The 22,371-nt window shown below is 42.0% G+C and overlaps 1 protein-coding gene across 1 annotated transcript; it reads right to left on the bottom strand.

The window, feature by feature from the left end:
* Positions 1-13,567: 13,567 nt before the first annotated feature.
* On the bottom strand, positions 13,568-19,139 carry LOC308174274 (pancreatic secretory granule membrane major glycoprotein GP2-like; the record flags this gene model as incomplete). The annotated part of the gene is made up of 7 exons (XM_080549347.1): positions 13,568-13,663; positions 14,612-14,771; positions 14,944-15,192; positions 15,914-16,065; positions 16,580-16,785; positions 17,551-17,667; positions 18,407-19,139. The coding sequence occupies 7 exons, from the start codon at positions 19,137-19,139 to the stop codon at positions 13,568-13,570; spliced, it is 1,713 nt and encodes a 570-aa protein (XP_080405473.1).
* Positions 19,140-22,371: the final 3,232 nt, after the last annotated feature.

Raw genomic sequence — 22,371 nt, 5'->3', positions numbered from 1 at the left:
CCTACTGATAATACATTACAGCAAACATGTCGGTAGTTTGGCATCTGTCCTCTGACTTTTTATGTTAACAATCCGTGTTGCGTGTTGCGTTTGGAAATAGGGCTGTTGTGTCGCAAATGCCAGGGCTGTTTTTTGATCCCAGTCCGCCCCTGGCTGTCACTTAACATTTTAAGAAGGTTATCACACAACATTTAAAAAATGTTTTTAGAGAACGTTATCCTAGAACATTCTGGGAACTTGAAGAAAACTTCCCGCTGAAAACGTTTTCAAGAACATTAGGGCATAATGTCCTAGCAATGCTGTCACTTAACATTTTAAGAAGGTTATCACACAACATTTTTAAAATGTTTTTAGAAAACGTTATCCTAGAACATTCTGGGAACTTAACCCTTGTGTGATGTTGACTTTTTGGACCCTTTCGTAGTGTTCGGGTCCAGTTGACCCGGGACATCATTGGGGTTTTAAAAGCACTTGTCTTGACACGGTGCTCCTAGTCCCAAGGTTGACCCATACAAGGGGGTATACTCAGGGCCTAAGAAAGCCCCAAAATAGCCCATAATATTAAAGGGCGCCTCCTGTGGGCACAAACAGGTACTGTACCCAATAATGCACAATAGGTACTGTGTACACATTCAAAAGTGCATATATTTTGTTCTGGTGGATCTAGGGGGCTGCCCTTTGGAGAGGCTGGAGCAGAGGATGCTTAGTAACAACCCACAACGTGTCAGACCCCTGGGAATAGGTGGGGCCGAACGACAGCATGATGAGTAGAAGCGTTTTTACACACATGATGCCCCTAACTTTGAAAATGCAAAATCCACTATAATAGAGACCTGGGTGTCATAAATCATACTTATCTAGGAAATTTTTTAATGAAACAATGTTTTCATTGCTGTTTATTATTTTGAATTCATATTCTCAATTGAATTTCACATTTATCTAATTATAATCAAAGCTGTAAAGAAAATACAGGTGATGAACAAGAATAGAAATGAAAGAACCAAACTAAGATTGTTTTTGCCAATAGCTATGAAATACATCTCTCAAAAATGTCTGCAAATGCTGAATCACAAAACACGAACGGAATGTACACTTTTTTCACTGTCACTGTCGAAATACAGTATTATGTCTGAAAAATCCCAAATAATTCTGAAATACCACTGGCTACAATTGTGTGTGCATGGGTATGCCTGTCTACACAACACATGAAGCACAGAATGTGACAGTGTGTGTACCTCAAATGTACTTTTTGCAGTTGCTGCATACGTTCTGTACAGTGCAAGAAAATGTAAAAATGTTTACTATGTTGCACTTCAAAGGGTAAAAAGTGCGAGAGCAGACGGCTGCTTGGCACGGGAAAGCTAGAGCAGAGGTGTGTGAGTGAGTGAGTGAGTGTCAGTGTGAGTGTGTGTATGTTTCTGTGTGTCTCTGTGCATCCGGGCCTAAATGACCCGAACATCTTATGAAGGACATAAATGTGTTGGGGTATTGTAGGATGTGTAAAAACATTTTTTTTTCACTTTTACATGTTTTTCATAGAAAATAAGCCAAGGCCATGGAGTTTCATATTGATCAAATGTATTCTTGTACCATTTCTCACCAAGTAAAAATGTAAAACGGGTCCGGTTGACCCGAACACCACACAAGGGTTAAAGAAAACTTCCCGCTGAAAACATTACGAGAACGTTCTAGGTAACATTCTTTGAACATTTTTAGAACCAAAAATTGCTAGCTGGGTTGATTATAATTAGATGCATGTGAAAGTCAATTGAGAATATAAATTCAAAATAATAAACAGCAATGAAAACATTGTTTCATTAACATTTTTCCTAGATAAGTATGACTGATAGTGGGTGATTGTCAGATGATGAGCGGCGACCGAGATGCTTTCCCCTTTCAGTAATCAATTAATAGATTTGCTCAAGTAGACAATTAAGATATAAGTTTATTCCCACACAGCACTGGGTGTGCTCTCATCACAGCAGACAGAGAAGAGACACACAGAATGACATCTTACAGTGGCTTGATATAGGCAAAAGTTGCTGATCAAGCAACCAGCTGTTTGTCATGCAAATCATCCCCAAAGACAGGGCTCCGTTGAGTCTAGGTAGGGTTGTTGACGAGAAGTCCCCATCTCCCAAAAGTGGCTGATTGTGCTGACAACCCAGCTACCTGACCCTGGTCAGCTGACTGGCTGTTCCTAAATATACTGACCTATTGACCCAGGTCCTATGCTGGTCTCTGGTCAAGTTCCCTGAGTCTAAGTCTGGCTCCGTTCCAATTACACAGACAAGCCTGTTTGCAGTTTGTGCAGATACAGAGAGTTTGCAGGAAGTGTCAGCACTTTAGATGTTACAACTTGAACATAATTACTGATGATAAAGTATTCAGAGTTTACCTAAGCACAATGTAAAAACACATCCTATCAGCTCACTCTTTTTTTTCTCCTCTAATGGACAGTAACTTTAATTATTTCTCTTTCTTTCCCCATGGCTGAGATCTTGCATTCCTCCCCCGGAATCGTCATTAAATGACTTTCCCCATAGACAAATATAAGTCCTCAGTCATGTGGCCTGACAAAGTGAACAAACATCTCATTCCACAATTGACTTGGCATGAGTAAAAGGTCACTTTGTGGTTACTACTCTGATTAATAATCACCTTCTTTGGATAAAAACCTTTTGTTGTTTAAAGGAGAAAATATCCAAATAGGTTTCTCATTACTATGTCTAAACACTCATTACAAATGAAGTAGGTATTATTTCCATCATTAAGTCAAATCAAATGTTTTTCCATAGTTTGTTTCATAATTATACATTATTTTTCACAAACTGGAGGTTGTTTTGTTATCTTGATTCTTGTCGGTCTTCAACAGAGGGACCTCATGCTTTTCCTGGTTGCATGAGGCACTATCTGAGATGATAGAATGACGATTTTTCATGGTCGTCTGCTTCTAGCCTTGGTTGTCCCTTTTCTCTTTTTGCTGTGTTATTGAGAGACTCATAGTAGAAATTATTTCATTCACCATCATGATGCTTGCTCAAATGTTTTAACAGTGTTATTGAAACTCTAAATCCTCACCCCCTACTTTTCTCTCCCCTTCGTTGTGCTATGTCCCCATTGTCTAATCTTAAAGGTTTAATCCTGTTGTGGTGAATACGTACAACAATCTTCAAACTGGCAAACTCCTGCAACTGAGTCTAGTGCGCTATTCGGTTTAACTCCCTGGATGTCACGACGCATGCGAACAAGATTAGTATCAGAGTCTTCAGTTAAAGTAATGTCTGTTTCGTTAGTTAACACCCAGAGCGTATACAGAACCGATAAAATCGTGGCTATCCATCTTATCCACAATGAGGTCTGGATCACACGGTTTCTCCCGGCACGCATCGTCTGTCCGGTATCTCTTGTCCTAGTTCCAATCTTAATACACAACAACATCAAGAATAATTGTTAATAGCAGAGATAGTCATCATTATGGTACTGGAATCAGTAATCGTTTGTCATAATACGTGTCCGTTTTCCCCTTCGCTTGGGTCTCATCGTCAGAGTCGAGAGTGGGTTGGGCCCCCTGTGGTCCCCCCCCTCTAGTGAGTTATGCACTTGCCTGCTGAGACATTTTTAGATACAGGGATTGCACAATCGTTAAGTACAGGTAGACAGACATTTTAGTTTCTCTTAAAATTGTTAACTCGTCCTCCATCAATGCTCCTAGAGGAAACAAAAGGATTTGTCATTTGAAGTTCATGGGTATCAAACTAGGACATGGGTTGTGAAAAACCGTGAACCGTCCCTTTAATATCCAAATCAGTCTTCAATACTTAGTTTATTCACTGTCAATGTGCAATCTGAGTCAATTCCAATAAGCATACTTTTAATGAGGTAGATAGGTTCTATTCTACCCGTATGTTAAAAAATTCTGATCACAATCGTTACTGATGGCTTGATACTTCCCCGTTGGTCTATGTACAGTATAAGCGTATTTTGTATTAAGGTTTACATTTGCTGTGAACATTTAAATGTTCTATCCCTCTCTTATAATCAATATTTCTCAGTCAATCACCCGTTGGTTTTAGTAGATTTATCAGAGACATTCTTGAGTCAGTGTGAATGGTTCTTTATCATAAATGTTGCATCAATGTGTAATGCTCGTGCATTCAGCTGTTGGCCGATTAACACTGTTGATTGTGTGAAGTACTGTCATATTCGTATGTGTAATTGCTTTATCAAAGTCTGTAGTCTGTCATGTCATTATCATGTTTCCGCTTCCAAACAGAAAAACAACATTTTCATTTACAGTTACACAGAGAATTATCATTTGTGATCTGATTTCCACTTTCTCTCATCCGTCAATCGTTCAATATCATTTTCGCCCCACTTCTGTTAGATTGGCCCTCAGCAGCGCCCCCGTTTTAGTCCGTCGCTCAGTGTCTCTGCATTTTCTTGGTTCTGTCAGGAGATAGAATTGGCAAGAGTTGTGTTGTCCGTTTGGGATTATCCTTCAATCAAAATGTCACATATTCCTCTTTGCTTGTGTGAGCATTAACTAGTCATCAATGCATGGTCTATGTCTCTGTTTACTAAGTAAATTCAAATGTTACGTTTGCTGAGTCAATGCAGAATTGTATGATAATTACAATAAGAGACAACTACATTTACATGTATATGAGAAACACTTCTATGTGTTATCTGCAAGAATGCGTCTGTGTGTCTGTTTCACAGAGGCTGCGTCTTGTTTGCAAGGGCAGTTCTATTAAAAGTGTAGGTTCAGGGTGTCGTCTCTGGCTATTTCGCTTGTCCTGAAAAATACAGTAGTTATTCATTTCACTCTTTATCATTTGTTTACAATATGTTAATCAATACAAGGATTATTATTACTTAACTCAATGATTTCCCTATAACTCTATCACTCGACATGCTTCACGTAAGACTTCATTACCCATAATGCTTAGTATTCATTCCATCCGTCTAGTTCCGTGTATTGCGCAAGCTCCAAAACTTGTGGTGTCTTATTAAACAATCCCAAAGCGTCTAATTCCCTTATTCGTTTTTCAATCAATGCTGGGGTCATTGAGAAAATGTCTGGTGTTGATAATTTGAAGTTTTTCGCATTGTCTCCAATACCATCTAGAATCATGTTTGTAAAGAATGCGTTAGGTTTGTCCTCTAATTCCAAATTCGCCTTTTCTCTCCAGGTATTTTGGAATCGGATTACAAAGTCAGACATTGTTTCATTAGGCTTACGTTTACAGTTCAGAATTTGTGAGATATCACGGTTTTGGCTGGCATGGTCGTTTAGAAATTTGGTTAATTGTTCAATGTGAGTATTCTTGTGTTCCTTATCAAACCATGGGAATCGTTCTTTAATTGTTTTTCCTCTACATGGCCCATCATTATTTTCATTCAAAGTTTCGCAAGCATTTATCAAAGTATCAATTTCAACATCTGGCATTAACGTGATCAGAATGTATCTTAAATCCGTGCCATTCAAATTACCATGTAGCAACATTGTTTTATACCAATTTATGAATCCTTTAGGGTTAATCAAGGGTTTGGGTGCGTCAACTATGATCGCAGATACGTCGGATAGTGTTAATGGTTTGTACAGGACTTTCTCTTCTATATTTAGCAGTGGTGCTTGCACCCGGACCACGCTGCGTGTCACATCCTGCTCAGCCCGCACAGCCCGTATAGGAGGAGACGCCCTCACCACCTCCTGTGTCTTGGGTATAGGTTTAGAGCTATTGTGTTCCTGCTTTCTGACAATATTACCAGGCCATTGTTTAGACATTATTACCCATGCTTGATAGACTTCTTTCATGTAATCAATATCCCATATAGGGTCTGCAATCGATTTGTTTGATATCAAATATTCGTCAATAATCTTTAGTTTATTCTTTTCAAAACTCCCGATACTTGGGAAATTATCGTCACTCCATTCCGCAATCTTTGTTAGAAATGGTTCTGCATAGAATGGTCCTAATTTAAGTAAAATCCATCCTTTTGGTGTCACTGTATTAGTGTATTTTATCGGAATATCAATTATGTGTGGATCAATTTCCAATAGTTTCTGAATGGCTTTCCTTTCCCCTCGTGGCAGATCCCTGACCGACTTATACTTAATAATTCGTTTCTCACAATTTGCCGTCCTAGAAGTTTGATTACCCATGTTTGATTAATTACAATGCACACAATGTTAGTAAAAAGGAATTCTTTTATCTAAATTGTCTCGTTAGAGCTTTATTATTACACAATTCGTGTTTATTACTTCTTATGTACTTTAATTCAGTCTGTTGTATTGCGTTTCATCAAGGTCATTTAAATCCACGTCACACCTATTCTCTCCTGTCTCAATAAATCAATCTTGTCACTCAAATCTGTTAGCTTTAACATTAACACCATTACCATTTCTGTTCAAATTCATGTCGTCCTACAACTGTCTTTTTTACCGCTGACCTATTCCTTCATTATCCTGTTTCTCTACAGAATATACCCACATTGCTTGACCTCTTATAAACACTTTCTTTAAATCACACTTCAAATGACATACCATAACCACTTGCGTGTCAATACCTTATTCATTTAACCATCTTAATCAACATTCTACTTCTGCATAGTTTCAAATCCTGTGCTATAACACAATACCATATTTCTGTACCATACAGATAAACACAATACTTTTTTTCTGTACCTTACAGATAAACACAATACCTTAACTTTGTTGACTCAAGCGTGATCTGCAGTTCACCTTATTTCTTGTCAAATACCTCAATATGTCTGTACCTTACAGATAAACATAAATAAAAACCCACGGAATGCCCAATTTCGTTTAATCAATTCTTCTATGAATTAATCAATATCCAGTGTCAGTATATCTCCTCCAGAGTGACACCTAGCAGCTCTGTCCTTTTATAACGTATTATCCTATATGTGAATTAATGACCTTCATGTACACAGCAATACTCAAACTTTAATATTTAGTCCAATTTAGTCATTAGCCCCCCCTTCATCAAATTCATCCCCTTTCCTTCATTTAAGGAAAAGAAATACAGGTTTTTTGTACAGCTGGGAAGATAGTCAATATGGTTAGATATTTCCTACCTTTTGAAGCTGATCCTGTTCGAAAACGCCAATTGATAGTGGGTGAATATTCAGATGAGGGCGGCGACCGAGATGCTTTCCCCTTTCAGTAATTAATTAATAGATTTGCTCAAGTAGACAATTAAGATATAAGTTTATTCCCACACAGCGCTGGGTGTGCTCTCATCACAGCAGACAGAGAAGAGACACACAGAATGACATCTTACAGTGGCTTGATATAGGCAAAAGTTGCTGATCAAGCAGCCAGCTGTTTGTCATGCAAATCATCCCCAAAGACAGGGCTCTGTTGAGTCTAGGTAGGGTTGTTGACGAGAAGTCCCCATCTCCCAAAAGTGGCTGATTGTGCTGACAACCCAGCTACCTGACCCTGGTCAGCTGACTGGCTGTTCCTAAATATACTGACCTATTGACCCAGGTCCTATGCTGGTCTCTGGTCAAGTTCCCTGAGTCTAAGTCTGGCTCCGTTCCAATTACACAGACAAGCCTGTTTGCAGTTTGTGCAGATACAGAGAGTTTGCAGGAAGTGTCAGCACTTTAGATGTTACAACTTGAACATAATTACTGATGATAAAGTATTCAGAGTTTACCTAAGCACAATGTAAAAACACATCCTATCAATGACTTATGGCATCCAGGTCTTTATTATAGTGGATTTTGCATTTTCAAAGTTAGGGGCATCATGTGCATAAAAACGCTACTACTCATCATGCTGTTGTTCGCCCCCACCTAATCCCAGGGGTCTGACACTTTGTTACTAAGCATCCTCTGCTCCAGCCTCTCCAAAGGGCAGCCCCCCATGATCCACCAGAACAAAAGATATGCACTTTTGAATGTGTACACAGTACCTATTGTGCATTATTGGGTACAGTACCTGTTTGTGCCCACAGGAGGCGCCCTTTAATATTATGGGCTATTTTGGGGCTTGCAAAGGGTGTCTTGCACCCTGAGTATACCCCCTTGTACGGGTCACCCTTGGGACTAGGAGCACCGTGTCAGGGCAAGTGCTTTTAAAACCCCAATGATGTCCCGGGTCAACTGGACCCGAACAGTACGAAAGGGTCCAAAAAGTGAACATCACACAAGGGTTAAGAAAACCTATTTCAATATGCTATCTATGCGTTTCTTATTACATAATAAATGACATGCTCATTTGTATAGAGCGCAACAGTGTGGATCCGGAAGTACATTTTGCGTTATCGTGTAACATTATCATGTAACATTGTGAGAACATTTTGTAAAAGAACATTCTATAATCTGTTACCTAAACAATGTCCCCAAAACATCCATGGAATGTTGCAGATAAAACGTTCTTCCTTTGTTTACATATCACATTACAGGAACATTCTAGAAAAAACGTTTTGTGATCTGTGGCATCAATAACATCCTGAAAACATTATCCAAATGTTGCTTTGAAAATGTCCTTCCTTTGTTATCGTGTAACATTGTGGGAACATTTTATAAAAGAACATTCTATAATCTGTTACCTAAACAATGTCCCCAAAACATCCATGGAATGTTGCAGGTAAAACGTTCTTCCTTTGTTTACATATCACATTACAGGAACATTCTAGAAAAAACGTTTTGTGATCTGAGGCATCAATAACATCCTGAAAACATTATCCAAATGTTGCTTTGAAAATGTCCTTCCTTTGTTATCGTGTAACATTGTGGGAACATGTTATAAAAGAACATTCTATAATCTGTTACCTAAACAATGTCCCCAAAACATCCATGGAATGTTGCAGGTAAAACGTTCTTCCTTTGTTTACATATCACATTACAGGAACATTCTAGAAAAAACGTTTTGTGATCTGAGGCATCAATAACATCCTGAAAACATTATCCAAATGTTGCTTTGAAAATGTCCTTCCTTTGTTATCGTGTAACATTGTGGGAACATTTTATAAAAGAACATTCTATAATCTGTTACCTAAACAATGTCCCCAAAACATCCATGGAATGTTGCAGGTAAAACGTTCTTCCTTTGTTTACATATCACATTACAGGAACATTCTAGAAAAAACGTTTTGTGATCTGAGGCATCAATAACATCCTGAAAACATTATCCAAATGTTGCTTTGAAAATGTCCTTCCTTTGTTATCGTGTAACATTGTGGGAACATTTTATAAAAGAACATTCTATAATCTGTTACCTAAACAATGTCCCTAAAACATCCTTGGAATGTTGCAGGTAAAACGTTCTTCCTTTGTTTACATATCACATTACAGGAACATTCTAGAAAAAACGTTTTGTGATCTGAGGCATCAATAACATCCTGAAAACATTATCCAAATATTGCTTTGAAAATGTCCTTCCTTTGTTATCGTGTAACATTGTGGGAACATTTTATAAAAGAACATTCTATAATCTGTTACCTAAACAATGTCCCCAAAACATCCTCAGAATGTTGCACCTAAAACGTTCTTACTTGGTTAACATTTAACGTTATAGGAACATTATTTGAAATGGTAAACATCCTTAAAATGCGCTTTGAACATTAGATGAAAACGTTTTCTTTAAAACATTAGCAGAACTTGTAGGGAATGTTAGCCAATGTTGTGGGAACATTCCCTGCTAGCTGGGTTGGTGCTCCCCGAGCTCGCGAGTCACGACCCGTCCCACAGGATGGATAAAAAAGGGATGCATGGATAACTTATATTAGCAAAACGACATGTATTCATAAATAAAGATGAACGAACAAATGATTGTGTGCAAAACAAAAGAAACAAATGCAAAATCAAATGACTGCTCTTTAAGCATGAAAGTCTGTCAGACTCCTTTAAACACAATGAAATCAACTGACATCTCTTTAAGCACTAACTGAATGTCTGTTCTTTAAACACAATGAAACCAACTGACATCTCTTTAAGCACTAACTGAATGTCTGTTCTTTAAACACAATGAAATCAACTGACATCTCTTTAAGCACTGCTCTGTTCTGTAAACACTGAAATCAACTTTTCAACAAAAAGTTACAGCCTAAGCATTTATTTATGCTACAAGCTTAATCATCATCATCACAGCTCTATTGACTGCTGTTAATACTGTCCTCAATTTCAACCATGGTAGAGGATGTTGTAGGCTATCACTTTAAATAGCTCATTATTTTGATTGTGAAACAAAGTCTTTTTTTTCTTTTTTCTAATAGAATTCCCAACCATATTCCCTGGGTCAGGGGTCTAGGTGCGATAATGAAGCTGTAAAACAAACGTCTGAACGTTTGAAAGCTTCAGAGAAAAGAAACATGTCCCTTGGTGTTGTTTTTCCTTTTAGCGACGAGTCGTTCGGGACTGAATTTTCACGTGACGGCGAGATAACCGTGATAACCGTGATAACCGTGCGATACGCGATACGCGGAATGAAAGTACGAGTTACGATACTTTCCGAATGTTTTCGTGAGGGGAGTCGCCGTGGTCGTCGTCGGTCGACTGTTGTGATGGATTAGTGGGGCTTGCCTCAGTGATGCAGCAGTCAGCAGTCAGCAGTTGGATTTTGAGGAAGTAAATTCCTCTCCCAGCGCTCCCAGCTGTTGGTGCGCCAGAGCGCGTTCATGCCGCTGATCTGCCGCGCAGCATGCATTTTGGCGGTGGTGTAAGGGTGTGAGCAATTTTCATGTTACACTTTGGGCCTGTTAATACCAATCAATCATTGCTTGAACGCCGCAGCCTATTTGAGTATTGTTTCTGACCATGTGCTTCCCTTTATGGCCACAGTGTACCCATCTTGGCTGCTTCACGCATGGTAATGCACCATGTCACAAAGCAAAAGTCATCTCAAACTGGTTTTGTGAACATGGCAGTGGGTTCAGTGTTCCTCAGTGGCCTTGCCAGTTACCGGATCTGAATCACAGAACACCTTTGGGATGTGATAGAACGTGAGATTTAGGCCTACAGCTTGAAAGTGCACCTGAAAAATCTTCCGCGACGCAATCATGTCGTCATGGGACCAGAATCTCAAACGAATGTTTGCAAAATCTTGTGGAATCAATTGAGGCTGTTTTGAGGGCAAAGGGAGGCCCTACCCAGTATTAGTAGTGTTCATAATTAAGTGTTTGGTGAGTGTATATTGTATGCTTGTAAATTGACTGACTTAATGTTTATTGTGATACTGACTTAAATGCTTGTTGTGATACTGATTTACTGCCAAAGATCCTTATCATTCAATCTTTGTCAACATCATTACATAAAATGTTTAAAGTGTTTCTTCCAAAATCCAAAGAGTGGACAGTCTGTGTAGGTATAAATGTAAATCTAAATAGTAGAGAACTATGGATACACAATCATTTATTTTCACATTTTATCCACCTCATTTTTCTGGTTTTCTGCTCAAAATGACATGCCCACAGTGAATATAGAATATCTCCACAATCACAAGGGCCTTCATAATGATCTTGTTATCAAATGAAAGCTAACACCTGTGGGGTGGCTGTAGAAGTGTCAGAATCAAAATCTATGTTACTGTGTCAGAGTAAATAGAGCTAGAACATTATTTTTTTTAAAAATTGGGGGGGGGGGATTTTTTGGGGTTGGCCGACCAATGGTATGGAAATTCGGCGTTGAAACCGGACATGACACATTCTCCAGTTGGAGAAAACTGGAAGTGACTTCGGCCGTGTTTACCGTCTCGGAAACAAAATGGTGGCATCGTATAGCATGCAAAGTTGTGAAAAAAATGTGATATCGATGAAGAGAATTGATCGAGGTAAGCTCTTTATATCACTTCGGATCCACCTGTGGGTCCGTTGGATCAGAAAAGGTTAAACATTAGCAAGCAGTACATACACCAATTGTTGTGCTTAAGTATGAATCCTTTAATGAGAGTAAGCTGGTTCAAAAGTATTAATTGTCCTGGTCATTTAAACTATGAATGAAATATCATAGACTGATCGATTGATAACAAGAGACCATGGTACATAACATATGTTTGTGATGGAATTTCAAATAAATGATGTCTTGTATTCTCTGCTTTTATTTGATTACAAAAGTATTATTGTTATATAGTGCATATAACAACAGTTTGGAACATCATTAAAAGGTTAGCTCAGAAACGGCATGGTAGGCCAAGGAAGACTTCAACAGAGGATGACCGAAGAATGGTCACTGTGACTAAGAAAACCCCCAAAACCACTGTCCCACAGAGAGGAACACTCTCCAGGAGGGAGGCGTGAATGTGCCAGAGTCATCAGCAGAAGACATCACCAGCAAAACTTACAGACGTTACTCTGCAAGCTGCAAGCTATTAGTTAGCCACAAAGACAGGATGGCTAGGTTATGATTTACAAAAAAGTACCTGAAGGACCCTGCAGAGAGGAAAAAGGTCTTGTGGACAGATAAGACATGTACCAGTGTGATGTGGGGGGAAAAAAGAGAAAAGGTCCAATATCCACAGTGTACCCCCTCATCTGAAACATGGTGGGAGGGGGGGGTTATGTCTTTGGCATGTATGGCTTCCACTGGAACTGGCTCACTTGTCTTCATTGACGATCTAACAGCAGGATTAATTCTGAAGTGGACAGAAACATATCGTCAGCCCAAGTACAAGCAAATGCCTCCAAATGTATTGGACGGCGCTTCATCATACAACAGGACAATGATCCAAAACATACTGCCATAGCAACTAGGGAGGTTTTTCAGGAGCAAAATGTGGAAAGTTGTTGACTTAAATCTTTATTTAACCAGGAATTTAAAAAAATCTATTTACAAGAGCGTCCTGGTCAAGACAGGCAACAGCACAACTACAGGGTTACGTACATAAAACAAACATGAAGCAGTTTAAAAGTAAAGACAAAGACAAATTCCAGAACCATCCAAGTCCAAGTCAACCTCCAGATTAGAATCCTATTGAACATGCATTGCATTTGCCGGTGATAACTTGAAGATATTTGATCAATCTGTCCCATCACTTTTGGGTTCCCTGAAATAGGAGGACTATGCAACATTTCTGAACAGTGAAACCAATATATACACTAACACCATCAAATAAAAGCTGAGAATCTGTGCTGTAACCTCCTACTGGAGTAATTGTTGTATTTGAAATCCAAACGTTTGGAGTATAGACGCAAAAGAAAAAGAACAAATTCTTCACTGTCCCATTACTTACAGAGGGCACTGTATGTCTTGTAATTTTTGCTGTAAGAAGTGTCTCAGTGATCCATGGCGCTCAATTCAGTTTCTCGATATCTGAAAGTCAAAAACAGACGCATAGTCGGATCCCCCATCACTGACATCAATGTTTTGATTGACAATTTCTTATAGGTCAGAATAGGTCATACTTACAGGTGATTGGTCAGAATAGGTCATACTTACAGGTGGTTGGTCAGAATGGGTCATACTTACAGGTGATTGGTCAGAATGGGTCATACTTACAGGTGATTGGTCAGAATGGGTCATACTTACAGGTGATTGGTGAGAATGGGTCATACTTACAGGTGATTGGTCAGAATGGGTCATACTTACAGGTGATTGGTCAGAATGGGTCATACTTACAGGAGATTGGTCCGATGGTTAAAGGCTTCAGGGGGACGGACTCGTGGGCAGAACGGCGTTTCCTTTTGGAGCACATCTAAGGAGAGAGAACACACACTGGGTCAGGGAAAACAGAACCCTAAACCTAACCCAGACTAACCCTAACCCAGACTAACCCTAACCCAAACTAACCCAGACTAACCCTAACCCTAACCCAGACTAACCCAGACTAACCCTAACCCAAACTAACCCAGACTAACCCTAACCCAGACTAACCCTAACCCAGACTAACCCAGACTAACCCTAACCCAAACTCACCCAGACTAACCCTAACCCAGACTAACCCAGACTAACCCTAACCCAGACTAACCCAGACTAACCCTAACCCAGACTAACCCTAACCCAGACTAACCCTAACCCAGACTAACCCAGACTAACCCTAACCCAAACTCACCCAGACTAACCCTAACCCAAACTAACCCAGACTAAGGCCCAATCCCATTTCTCATTTTAACCCCTACCCCTTGTTTTGGAATGCCATTTGCTTTTCGGCTTGCCCCTCAGAGGGGCAAGAGTTACAAGGGGTAGTGGTTGAAATCCTCCTCAATTAATTGGGATAACCTTTCACGACCCAGATACGTCATCAGTAGTATCATAGAAAAGCACAGAGATTTGTTCACGCTAGAAGTTAAGTTTCCCGCTATCAATCGATCAAACGAGTCATCAAATAGAAAACAACAATGCTTCATTACCAGGCCAGTTCATGACAGAATAGCTGTGCTCTGTAGGCTAGCAACCCGTGCTCCTACCCGTGTCAATCTGCACAGCCTACACGTGAACGTGAAAAAAACGGCTAAGTAGTAGGGCCAAGGGGTGAATTGGGGTTGGGCCTAACCCTAACCTAGACTAACCCTAACCCTAAACCTAATCCTGGAGAGTAGACAGAGAGTGAGTCAGAGAGACCAGAGAGAGTCAGAGAGAGACCAGAGAGAGTCAGAGAGACCAGAGAGAGTCAGAGATTGAGGAGGTGGAGTGCAGGACTCACTGGAGAGCAGGAGGAGCTCCTCTGGTCACACAGGCTCAGGTTGCAGTGCAGGAAGACGTCCTGGTAGTTCCCCTGGAACAGGAACAGCAGAGCAGAGAAATGTGCCTGGAGGGATGATCCATTCTCCACCACTGTCACCTGGCGTTGTTCACTAGGACACCTAGAAGAAAAACAGGGCTTAATATACACAATGCCTAAAACGACACACACACCGATGTACACACACACACGACACACACACACACACCACACACACCACACACACCACACCCACCACACACACACACACACACACACCACACACACCACACACACACACACACACAACTGACCTGAGCTGGATGAGATAGTACCGCATGAGGTCCCCGGGGTCGGATGAGTGTGTTGCATAACACTCCTCCAGGACCGCCACAAACCGCTCCGTCTCCGACTCCTCCACGGTCACGCCCACATGCAGGACGGAGCCCACTGCCAGTTTGACCCCTTGGCCTGCTGGGTAAGGCTCTGTGTAGTTGGCGTTGTGGTACAGGAGCATGGAGGCTCTGACTTTGGAGCCCTTGCCAGTTACCTCATCCTTCAGCCTGGGGAATACAAGGTTTAAATACTAAACGTTTTATTGATTTTTTTATTGATTTAATCTTTGTTTAACCAGGAAAAGTCACTCAGTCATTGAGATTAAAAATCTCTTTTACAAGAGTGTCAAGACAAGACAGGCAGGCAGCAGCAGCACACAGTTAACAGGGATAAAACAACATAACAATTTACAATGAAAATAAAGAATACATTAAATCTTAAAATCCTTATCATAAAATATCAATACATCAACGCATAGATCAAATGTAGTCTCAACACACTGTCTCTTTTCACACAACCCCCCCCCCCCCAACACACATACACACACACACACACACACACACACACACACACACACACAAATATTTAGCAAGATTCGCACAGCCCTAAGAAAATGACACCAATGGTTTAGTATTCTAATATACTGTACAATATGTGGAATATCTTGTGTTGCTGTTGGACTAATATGTTGTTATTACATTTTGGTGATTTTCTTTTACATTTAGTAGACGCTTTTAATCCAAAGCGATTTACAATTACAGATTACAGGGACATTCCCCCTGGAGTAACTGAGGGCTAAGTGCCTTACTCAAGGGCACACTAGTGGTGGTGTTTCAGGTGGGATTTGAACTCCGAACCTTCCGATCACCAGTCCCAACTCACTGTCCACTAGACCACCCCTACCCCTAGCTGCTGTTGTTTACTGTGATGTCTCCCTAAGCCACTCACGAGAGGAAGGGTCTGATGGCCGCGTCCAGGCTGGCGTTGGTCCCCAGAGGATAGACGCAGGAGAAAGGGACGCTCACGGGACGGGTGAAGTAGACATTTTGGATCGGGAAGACGAACAAACTGTTTGAGTAGATGGCATGGGTACCGTTGGTCTGTCATTCAAACAAACAAACAAACAAACAAACAAACAGGAAGAATGTTAGATACTTTACATTTTGGGCATTTAGCAGACATCTTATTCCAAAGCGACTTACAATCAATACATTTGACTAAGCAAGTGAATCATCAATCCACCAGTCGTAGCAGGAAGAGTAATCTAGCTCAGGCCTGGGGCCATTGGCAGTCTCACTGATAGAAGTTACTGGATAGCTAGATAGAAGATACTGGAATATCCTGGAAGAGATCTTGTGGTAACTCCAGTTCAATAAGTTTCTAAAATTCAGATTTTGAGCCAGAATTTGAGAAAAAAACAAACACCAAAGCTACATTTGTACATTGTCCAGTATAACGTAGCTTTGGTGTAGTGTTCATGTATATCCATCCTAGTGAAGAATCCGCCCTTTGTTGAGGACAACATATTCAACTGGAAATCTGTTATCTATCGAGAGTTTAATTCTCCTCACCTACAGTATGTTTCTACAGGTGCCCTCTATGCGCTCCACCTACCTGCAGTATGTTTCCACAGTTGCCCTCTATGCGCTCCACCTGGTACCACACGATGCCGTCACGTTCTTGGTGGGTGTGGCAGCGAGGGTCAGCCAGGTTGGCAGAGGCGGCGTCAAGGCCGACCGCAGCAAGGGAAGACGTGCGGAGACCCACCAGTATAATGGCCTGGCCACACTCCAGCTCCGGGGCTGGTAAAGTGGGCTTCTCTGGGAGAGAAGAGGAGAAAAAGCAAAGGTGAAAATGTGTTTTAATACTTAAGCCCCAACCCATCATTACTAACCAAAGTAACCCCTCAAAAAAATAACTATCTTTTTTTATTTATTATTAGAACTTAATTGTTCCGTAGAATTTAATTATTCCTTCTTCTAGCATTATGACTGCCAGTGGGCCCTGGCATAGATTACTTTTCTTGCGATGACTGATGGACAGATGATTCACTTACTTAGACAAATGTACTTTGGATAAAGGTGTCTACTAAATGCCCAAAATGGAGATGTACCCTGAGTGGTATTCTGTAGACCTCCATTTGTTGACAGTAGTGTAACAGTGATCATCGAATTAGATCAATACCATGCAAAATATACTTTTGGTTGTGTTTAATCAAGACATAAGAATCATTAAGAATATCACATTTTGTCTTTGCTTACATATTGAATATAACATATTGACGGACATAACTGTACAGCCTACTGCAAAGAATAGGCGTAGACAAATGTCGCAAAGTGCTTCAAGACAAAATAATACGAAACAATATAAACAATAAATAAGTAGTAGTAGTAATAAGTAGTTAAAGTACAAGAGATTGATAACAGTCAGCTATGTACAGTTAAGGTAGCTATGTACAGTATGGTGTATATGAATGTAAAAAAATTAGGTATGTACAAATGAGATATGCAAATGAGGTTATATGCAAATGAGGTATATGCAAAGGACGGCTGATTGTGGGAGGAGCCTCGTCACCGTTTACTCACCTGGCCTCTCGCATCTCCAGGTGGCTCCGTCGTCACTGATGCAGCTCTCGCCAGCCTCACAGTGGGGACACATCGCTTTCGGTGTCGTCTTGTTGCCGTTTTCCGGCGTCGTCGTCACTGCACTCGCACGTGTGGTGGTGAAGTAGAAAGGGGGCGGGGTTTCTGGTGGTGTTGTGTAATCGACGGGTGTTGTTGTTGTTGTTGTTGTGAAATAGAGAACGGCTGTTTCTGGTGGCGTTGTGTCAGGTGTTGTTGTTGTCGTTGTTGCTGCTGGAGTAACAGTGGTCGTGGTGTCAGGTGTGGTCGTGGTGTCAGGTGTGGTCGTGGTAGTGGTACGGGGTATGGTGGTAGGGCCTGGGGTGGTAGGGGCAGCCACAGCTGAAAGATACAGTTCAGAAGACACGGTAAGAAAAGAGCCTGTCGAACATATGAAATATGCTGGACTGGAGCATATTGGCATGTACAAAAGAGCCATAAATGGATCTTGTCAATAAATAAATGACTGAATTTTATTTCAATACAATTATTAAAGTTATTATGATCACAATTCAAAATGCACAAATCAACATGCTATATCCTAACACTGATCTAACTCTGTAAGGAAAGTCCTAAAATAAACTTGGAAAACACCTGAAATAGATCGATAGATAGATAGATACTTTATTGATCCCAGAGGGGAAATTCAGGCGTTACGGAAGCTCAGACCACAACAACAACAACAACAACAACAACAACAACAACAAAATAAAGTGACAATTGAAGAATCGTCTAAAACTAAAAACTAAAATAAAGATAGACCACAAGACATACAGTATATGGGACCTTATACGGTAAGAAATTAAGTATGAAACCTCACCTGCACAATAGGCAAAGTAGCAGCCCGGCGGTATTACAAACTTGTAGACATAGAAGTCACCGGGGCAGGCCTTCACGTGGATGGGAGTAGTCTGCACCCAGCAGCAGTTGCCCCGGTAACTGGCGCAGACTTTCCTCTGGGCCACCCCGTCCCGGATCGTCGGATGCGGGGACGCCAGCCACATCGGGGCCTGGGTGCCGCACATGAACGGATCCACGCACGTCTCGGGCATGGCCGTGCTGACCGTGTCCACGTACAAGCGGTACCAGCCGTCCCATTTCACGTAGCGGTCGCAGTGCCTGTCGCTGTCGCGGGTTTTGTACTGGGTGCTGCGCCAGCTGTTGTTGAGCTCCGTGTAGGTCTTGCAGGGGTCGGCGCACTCCTGGTAGCCGGAGCTGGTGAAGCAGTCCTCGCCAGATCCACACTCGTAGAAGCCGCACGTGGCGCGCACGTTGTTGACATCGTCAGAGCTGGAACTGTCAGAGAAGCGGCGACGGCGGACAGGGGCGTGGCCGCCTACAGGTGAGACAGGGGCGTGGCCGCCTACAGGTGAGACAGGGGCGTGGCCGCCTACAGGTGAGCCGGCAGGTGAGGGTGTGCAGGAGAAGCCGTCACCGGAGAAGCCCTTTTTACAGGTGCATTCGACGGATTGGCCAGATACGGGTTTGCAGGTGGCTTGTTCATGACACGCCTTACAGTCTGTGCCCACTAAACCTGTGAGAATTGACAACATGTTTTAAGAAACGTCACTGATGTTCATCCCCGATGATCCCTGATCGCCCCCTTCTTAGGGTTGAGGGAACAGGGGTAGCCTACGTCTACATTTTCCGATGCCTTAGCCTATATTTTGAGGTCTGTGGTTCAGAGAGCAGAAAAAAAAAAAAATGGCGTCACATTATGTTAGATTGATCTTATATGCCTGTGTGGTCTCTGCAGCGGTAGATGCCTTAGCAATAAATGCATTAACCTTTTTATGAGTATTTAGTCATTGAGTGGGCTAGTAATTCGAGTTTGAGTTTTTATCTGAGCATTTTCTTTTCACCGACTGTTTCTATTCCCACTTCAGTAACAACAACAAATCAAACTTCATGAGTTTATAATAACAAAACAATAACAACAAAAAGCAATGTTGATAATTGTTAGGGAAAATGTCCTATGAGTCTCGTGGTGATTAGAAGGAAGGTATGAGTATATTAACCAAGCTATTGTTTCTGTTTAATATTAAGGATGGACAACAAAAAGATACCTCTACCTGAGCTATATCCAGCGCTGGCCAGTACTAGTAGACATACTAGTAGACCTGTCGATGTCATCCTCTTCAACAGCATTGACTTTAGGGGCAGAAACTTGAAAAATAATAATAATATATATTCATACCTTTCACCTATACATGTGTAATGGAAATGTAACCATACGGTCCTCAGGTGAGACAGGAAACCAACAAGATGGTACACAGTATTTACTCGTTAATAAGGTTTAATCAAAATAGTTAGCAAAGTATTGACTTCTTAAACAACAGTACACAACAGAAGTGTCATGAGAGCTGTCCTGGCAAGAAGCCCTGAATTCCGGCTCTCACGAACATCTTATACTCGACCAGATGCACAAGGTCAGCCGGCCCTCCTTCGAGGGTGGCGTGATTTACAGACAATGAGCTGGTGTGTACCTTATCTCTCTCAGTACTAGCAGATGGGCACACTATCTTGTCAAGTGGCAGATTTAACCCGGCCTACCCGGCAGAATGAGCACATTCTGTACTGAGAAGTAAGGTGGTAAATTGCGAACACAATGTCCAAACTTGCCTTCATGTAGAACTCCAGAGCAGTTAGATTAGATAACATACTGTTAACTTTTTAGTCTATGACGTTAGTACAGGAACAAATCAACTTAGGATATACTGATTATACACAGGAATAACAGGAAGACACGTTAGAGCATTTTTAGCCATTACATTCCTCTCTTTTGAGCATACAAATGATCAATCAAATAAAAAGGATAAAAATGTACTATCTACGTGTGGGTCTTTACTTTGTTAGTCTAGGGTAGTGGTCACCAACCCGTCCATCGCGATCGACTGGTAGATCTTTGAGACTTTCCCTGTAGATCAGGGGTGGCCAACCCGCGGCGGCTCTTTGGCTGTCTGTGTGCGGCTCTTCAATCCATTCATTAAAAGTGTTGGTGTAGCGCTCTCTCTGACAGGCCGCGTTCGTAAATTCGCCGGAGCGCACACTGGGTTTAACGTCATAATGGAACCAAGTAACTTGATTGGACAAGAGACGTGGAGGCACCAACGTTCTCAGAGCGAATTTACGAACGCGGCCTCTGTCTTGCTGCACGCTGCTGTAACCCGATACTTTTTTTTCAAGGATCATCTCGAGTCACTAACAGTGTTGCCAGATTGGATTGATTTTTCAGCCCAACCAGAGTCTAAAAACCCACCCAGAGTGATCATAAGTAGCTCGATTGGGCTGGAATCGGCCAAATCAGGCAACACTGTTCCCTAATTGTCCGTTCTGAGGAGAAGCTGTCACGTAACACAGCTTTTTGACAGTTCATTTATTGACAAATTACGGATAACAACAACAAAATATGTCAGGGAAGAAATGTACAGCTAAACGCAAGTATGGAGATGAGCACAGGAAGTTTTTAGCCGAGTGGGAGAGTGAATATTTCTTTGTGGAGCGCAATGGAAAGCCATTCTGCCTGATATGCCAAACATCGTTGGCACATTACAAAGCTTCCAATCTCCAGCGCCATTTCAGCACAACGCATGCTAACATTGACCAGGAGTTTCCAAAAGACACTGAACTTCGCAATGGTAAATTAAACAGCTTGAAAAGCCAGACACAAACACAGACCAAGTTGTTCCAAATATTGGTTAAGCAATCAGAGACAGTGACACTTGCGTCCTATCAAGTGGCCTGGAACATTGCACGTGCTAAAAAGCCATACAATGAAGGAGAGTTTATTAAGAAATGCATCACTGATGTGATGGAGGGAACTTGAGGTGCGCGTCGACAATGTCTGGAGGTCCAGCAATCCCCGAAGTACCTTGGAGTGCGCCTGGATCGGACATTATCCTTCAAACAACACCTGGAAGAAGTCAAGGCCAAAGTGACATCCAGGGCCGCGCTGATCCGCCGCCTTGCTGGTACAACCTGGGGAGCCTCCGCTAAGACGCTGAGAATATCCACCCAAGCCCTGGTCTTCTCTGCAGCGGAATACTGCGCCCCAGTCTGGAGCAGAAGCCCTCATGCGAGAAAGGTCGACGTGGCTATCAATACCTCCCTCAGAATAATTACTGGATGCTTGAAGCCTACCCCTGTGTCCCTCTTGCCAGTCCTCGCGGGAATAGCACCGGCCGGCCTCCGACGGGAGGCTGCCACCCTCGCCCTGGCCAGGAAGGCACAAAAGCATGACTGGAACATCCTGCACAACACCACCATAACACCAGCACCTCCAAGCCGACTCAAGACCCGCCACCCTTACAACAAGGCAGCACAAGCCATGCTCAACTCCACCTCTGAGGACATCTCCAGAGATGCATGGTTGGCAGCAGCTTGGAAGCAGGAGTGGGAGTCAGCCGGGCCCTCCCGAATCCACCGCTACATCTGGGACCCAGGAGATGGCGCCATTGGAGGAGACGACCTACCACGCCGGCAATGGACCACACTGAACCGTCTACGAACTGGTGTCGGTCGCTTTAAAACATCAATGAAGGCGTGGGGCCTGGCGGACAGTGCGGCATGCGAGTGCGGTGACCCAGAGCAGACCGCCGACCACATAATCACCATCTGCCCCTTATATAGACCACCCTCAGAAGCCAGCCTCTTCGACCTAGAACCAGAGATGCGGGCATGGCTACGCGACACCGAGTTGGACCTCTGACGTTACACGAAAGAAGAAGAAGATGTGATGGAAATATTTTCTCCAAATGAAACACTGAAAAAGATGGCCTCAGACAT

The sequence above is a fragment of the Nansenia antarctica genome, assembly GCF_963989245.1.
Source record: "Nansenia antarctica genome assembly, chromosome: 19".
Classification (NCBI taxonomy): Eukaryota; Metazoa; Chordata; class Actinopteri; order Argentiniformes; family Microstomatidae; genus Nansenia; species Nansenia antarctica.
This window is presented reverse-complemented; position numbering and strand designations above follow the sequence as displayed.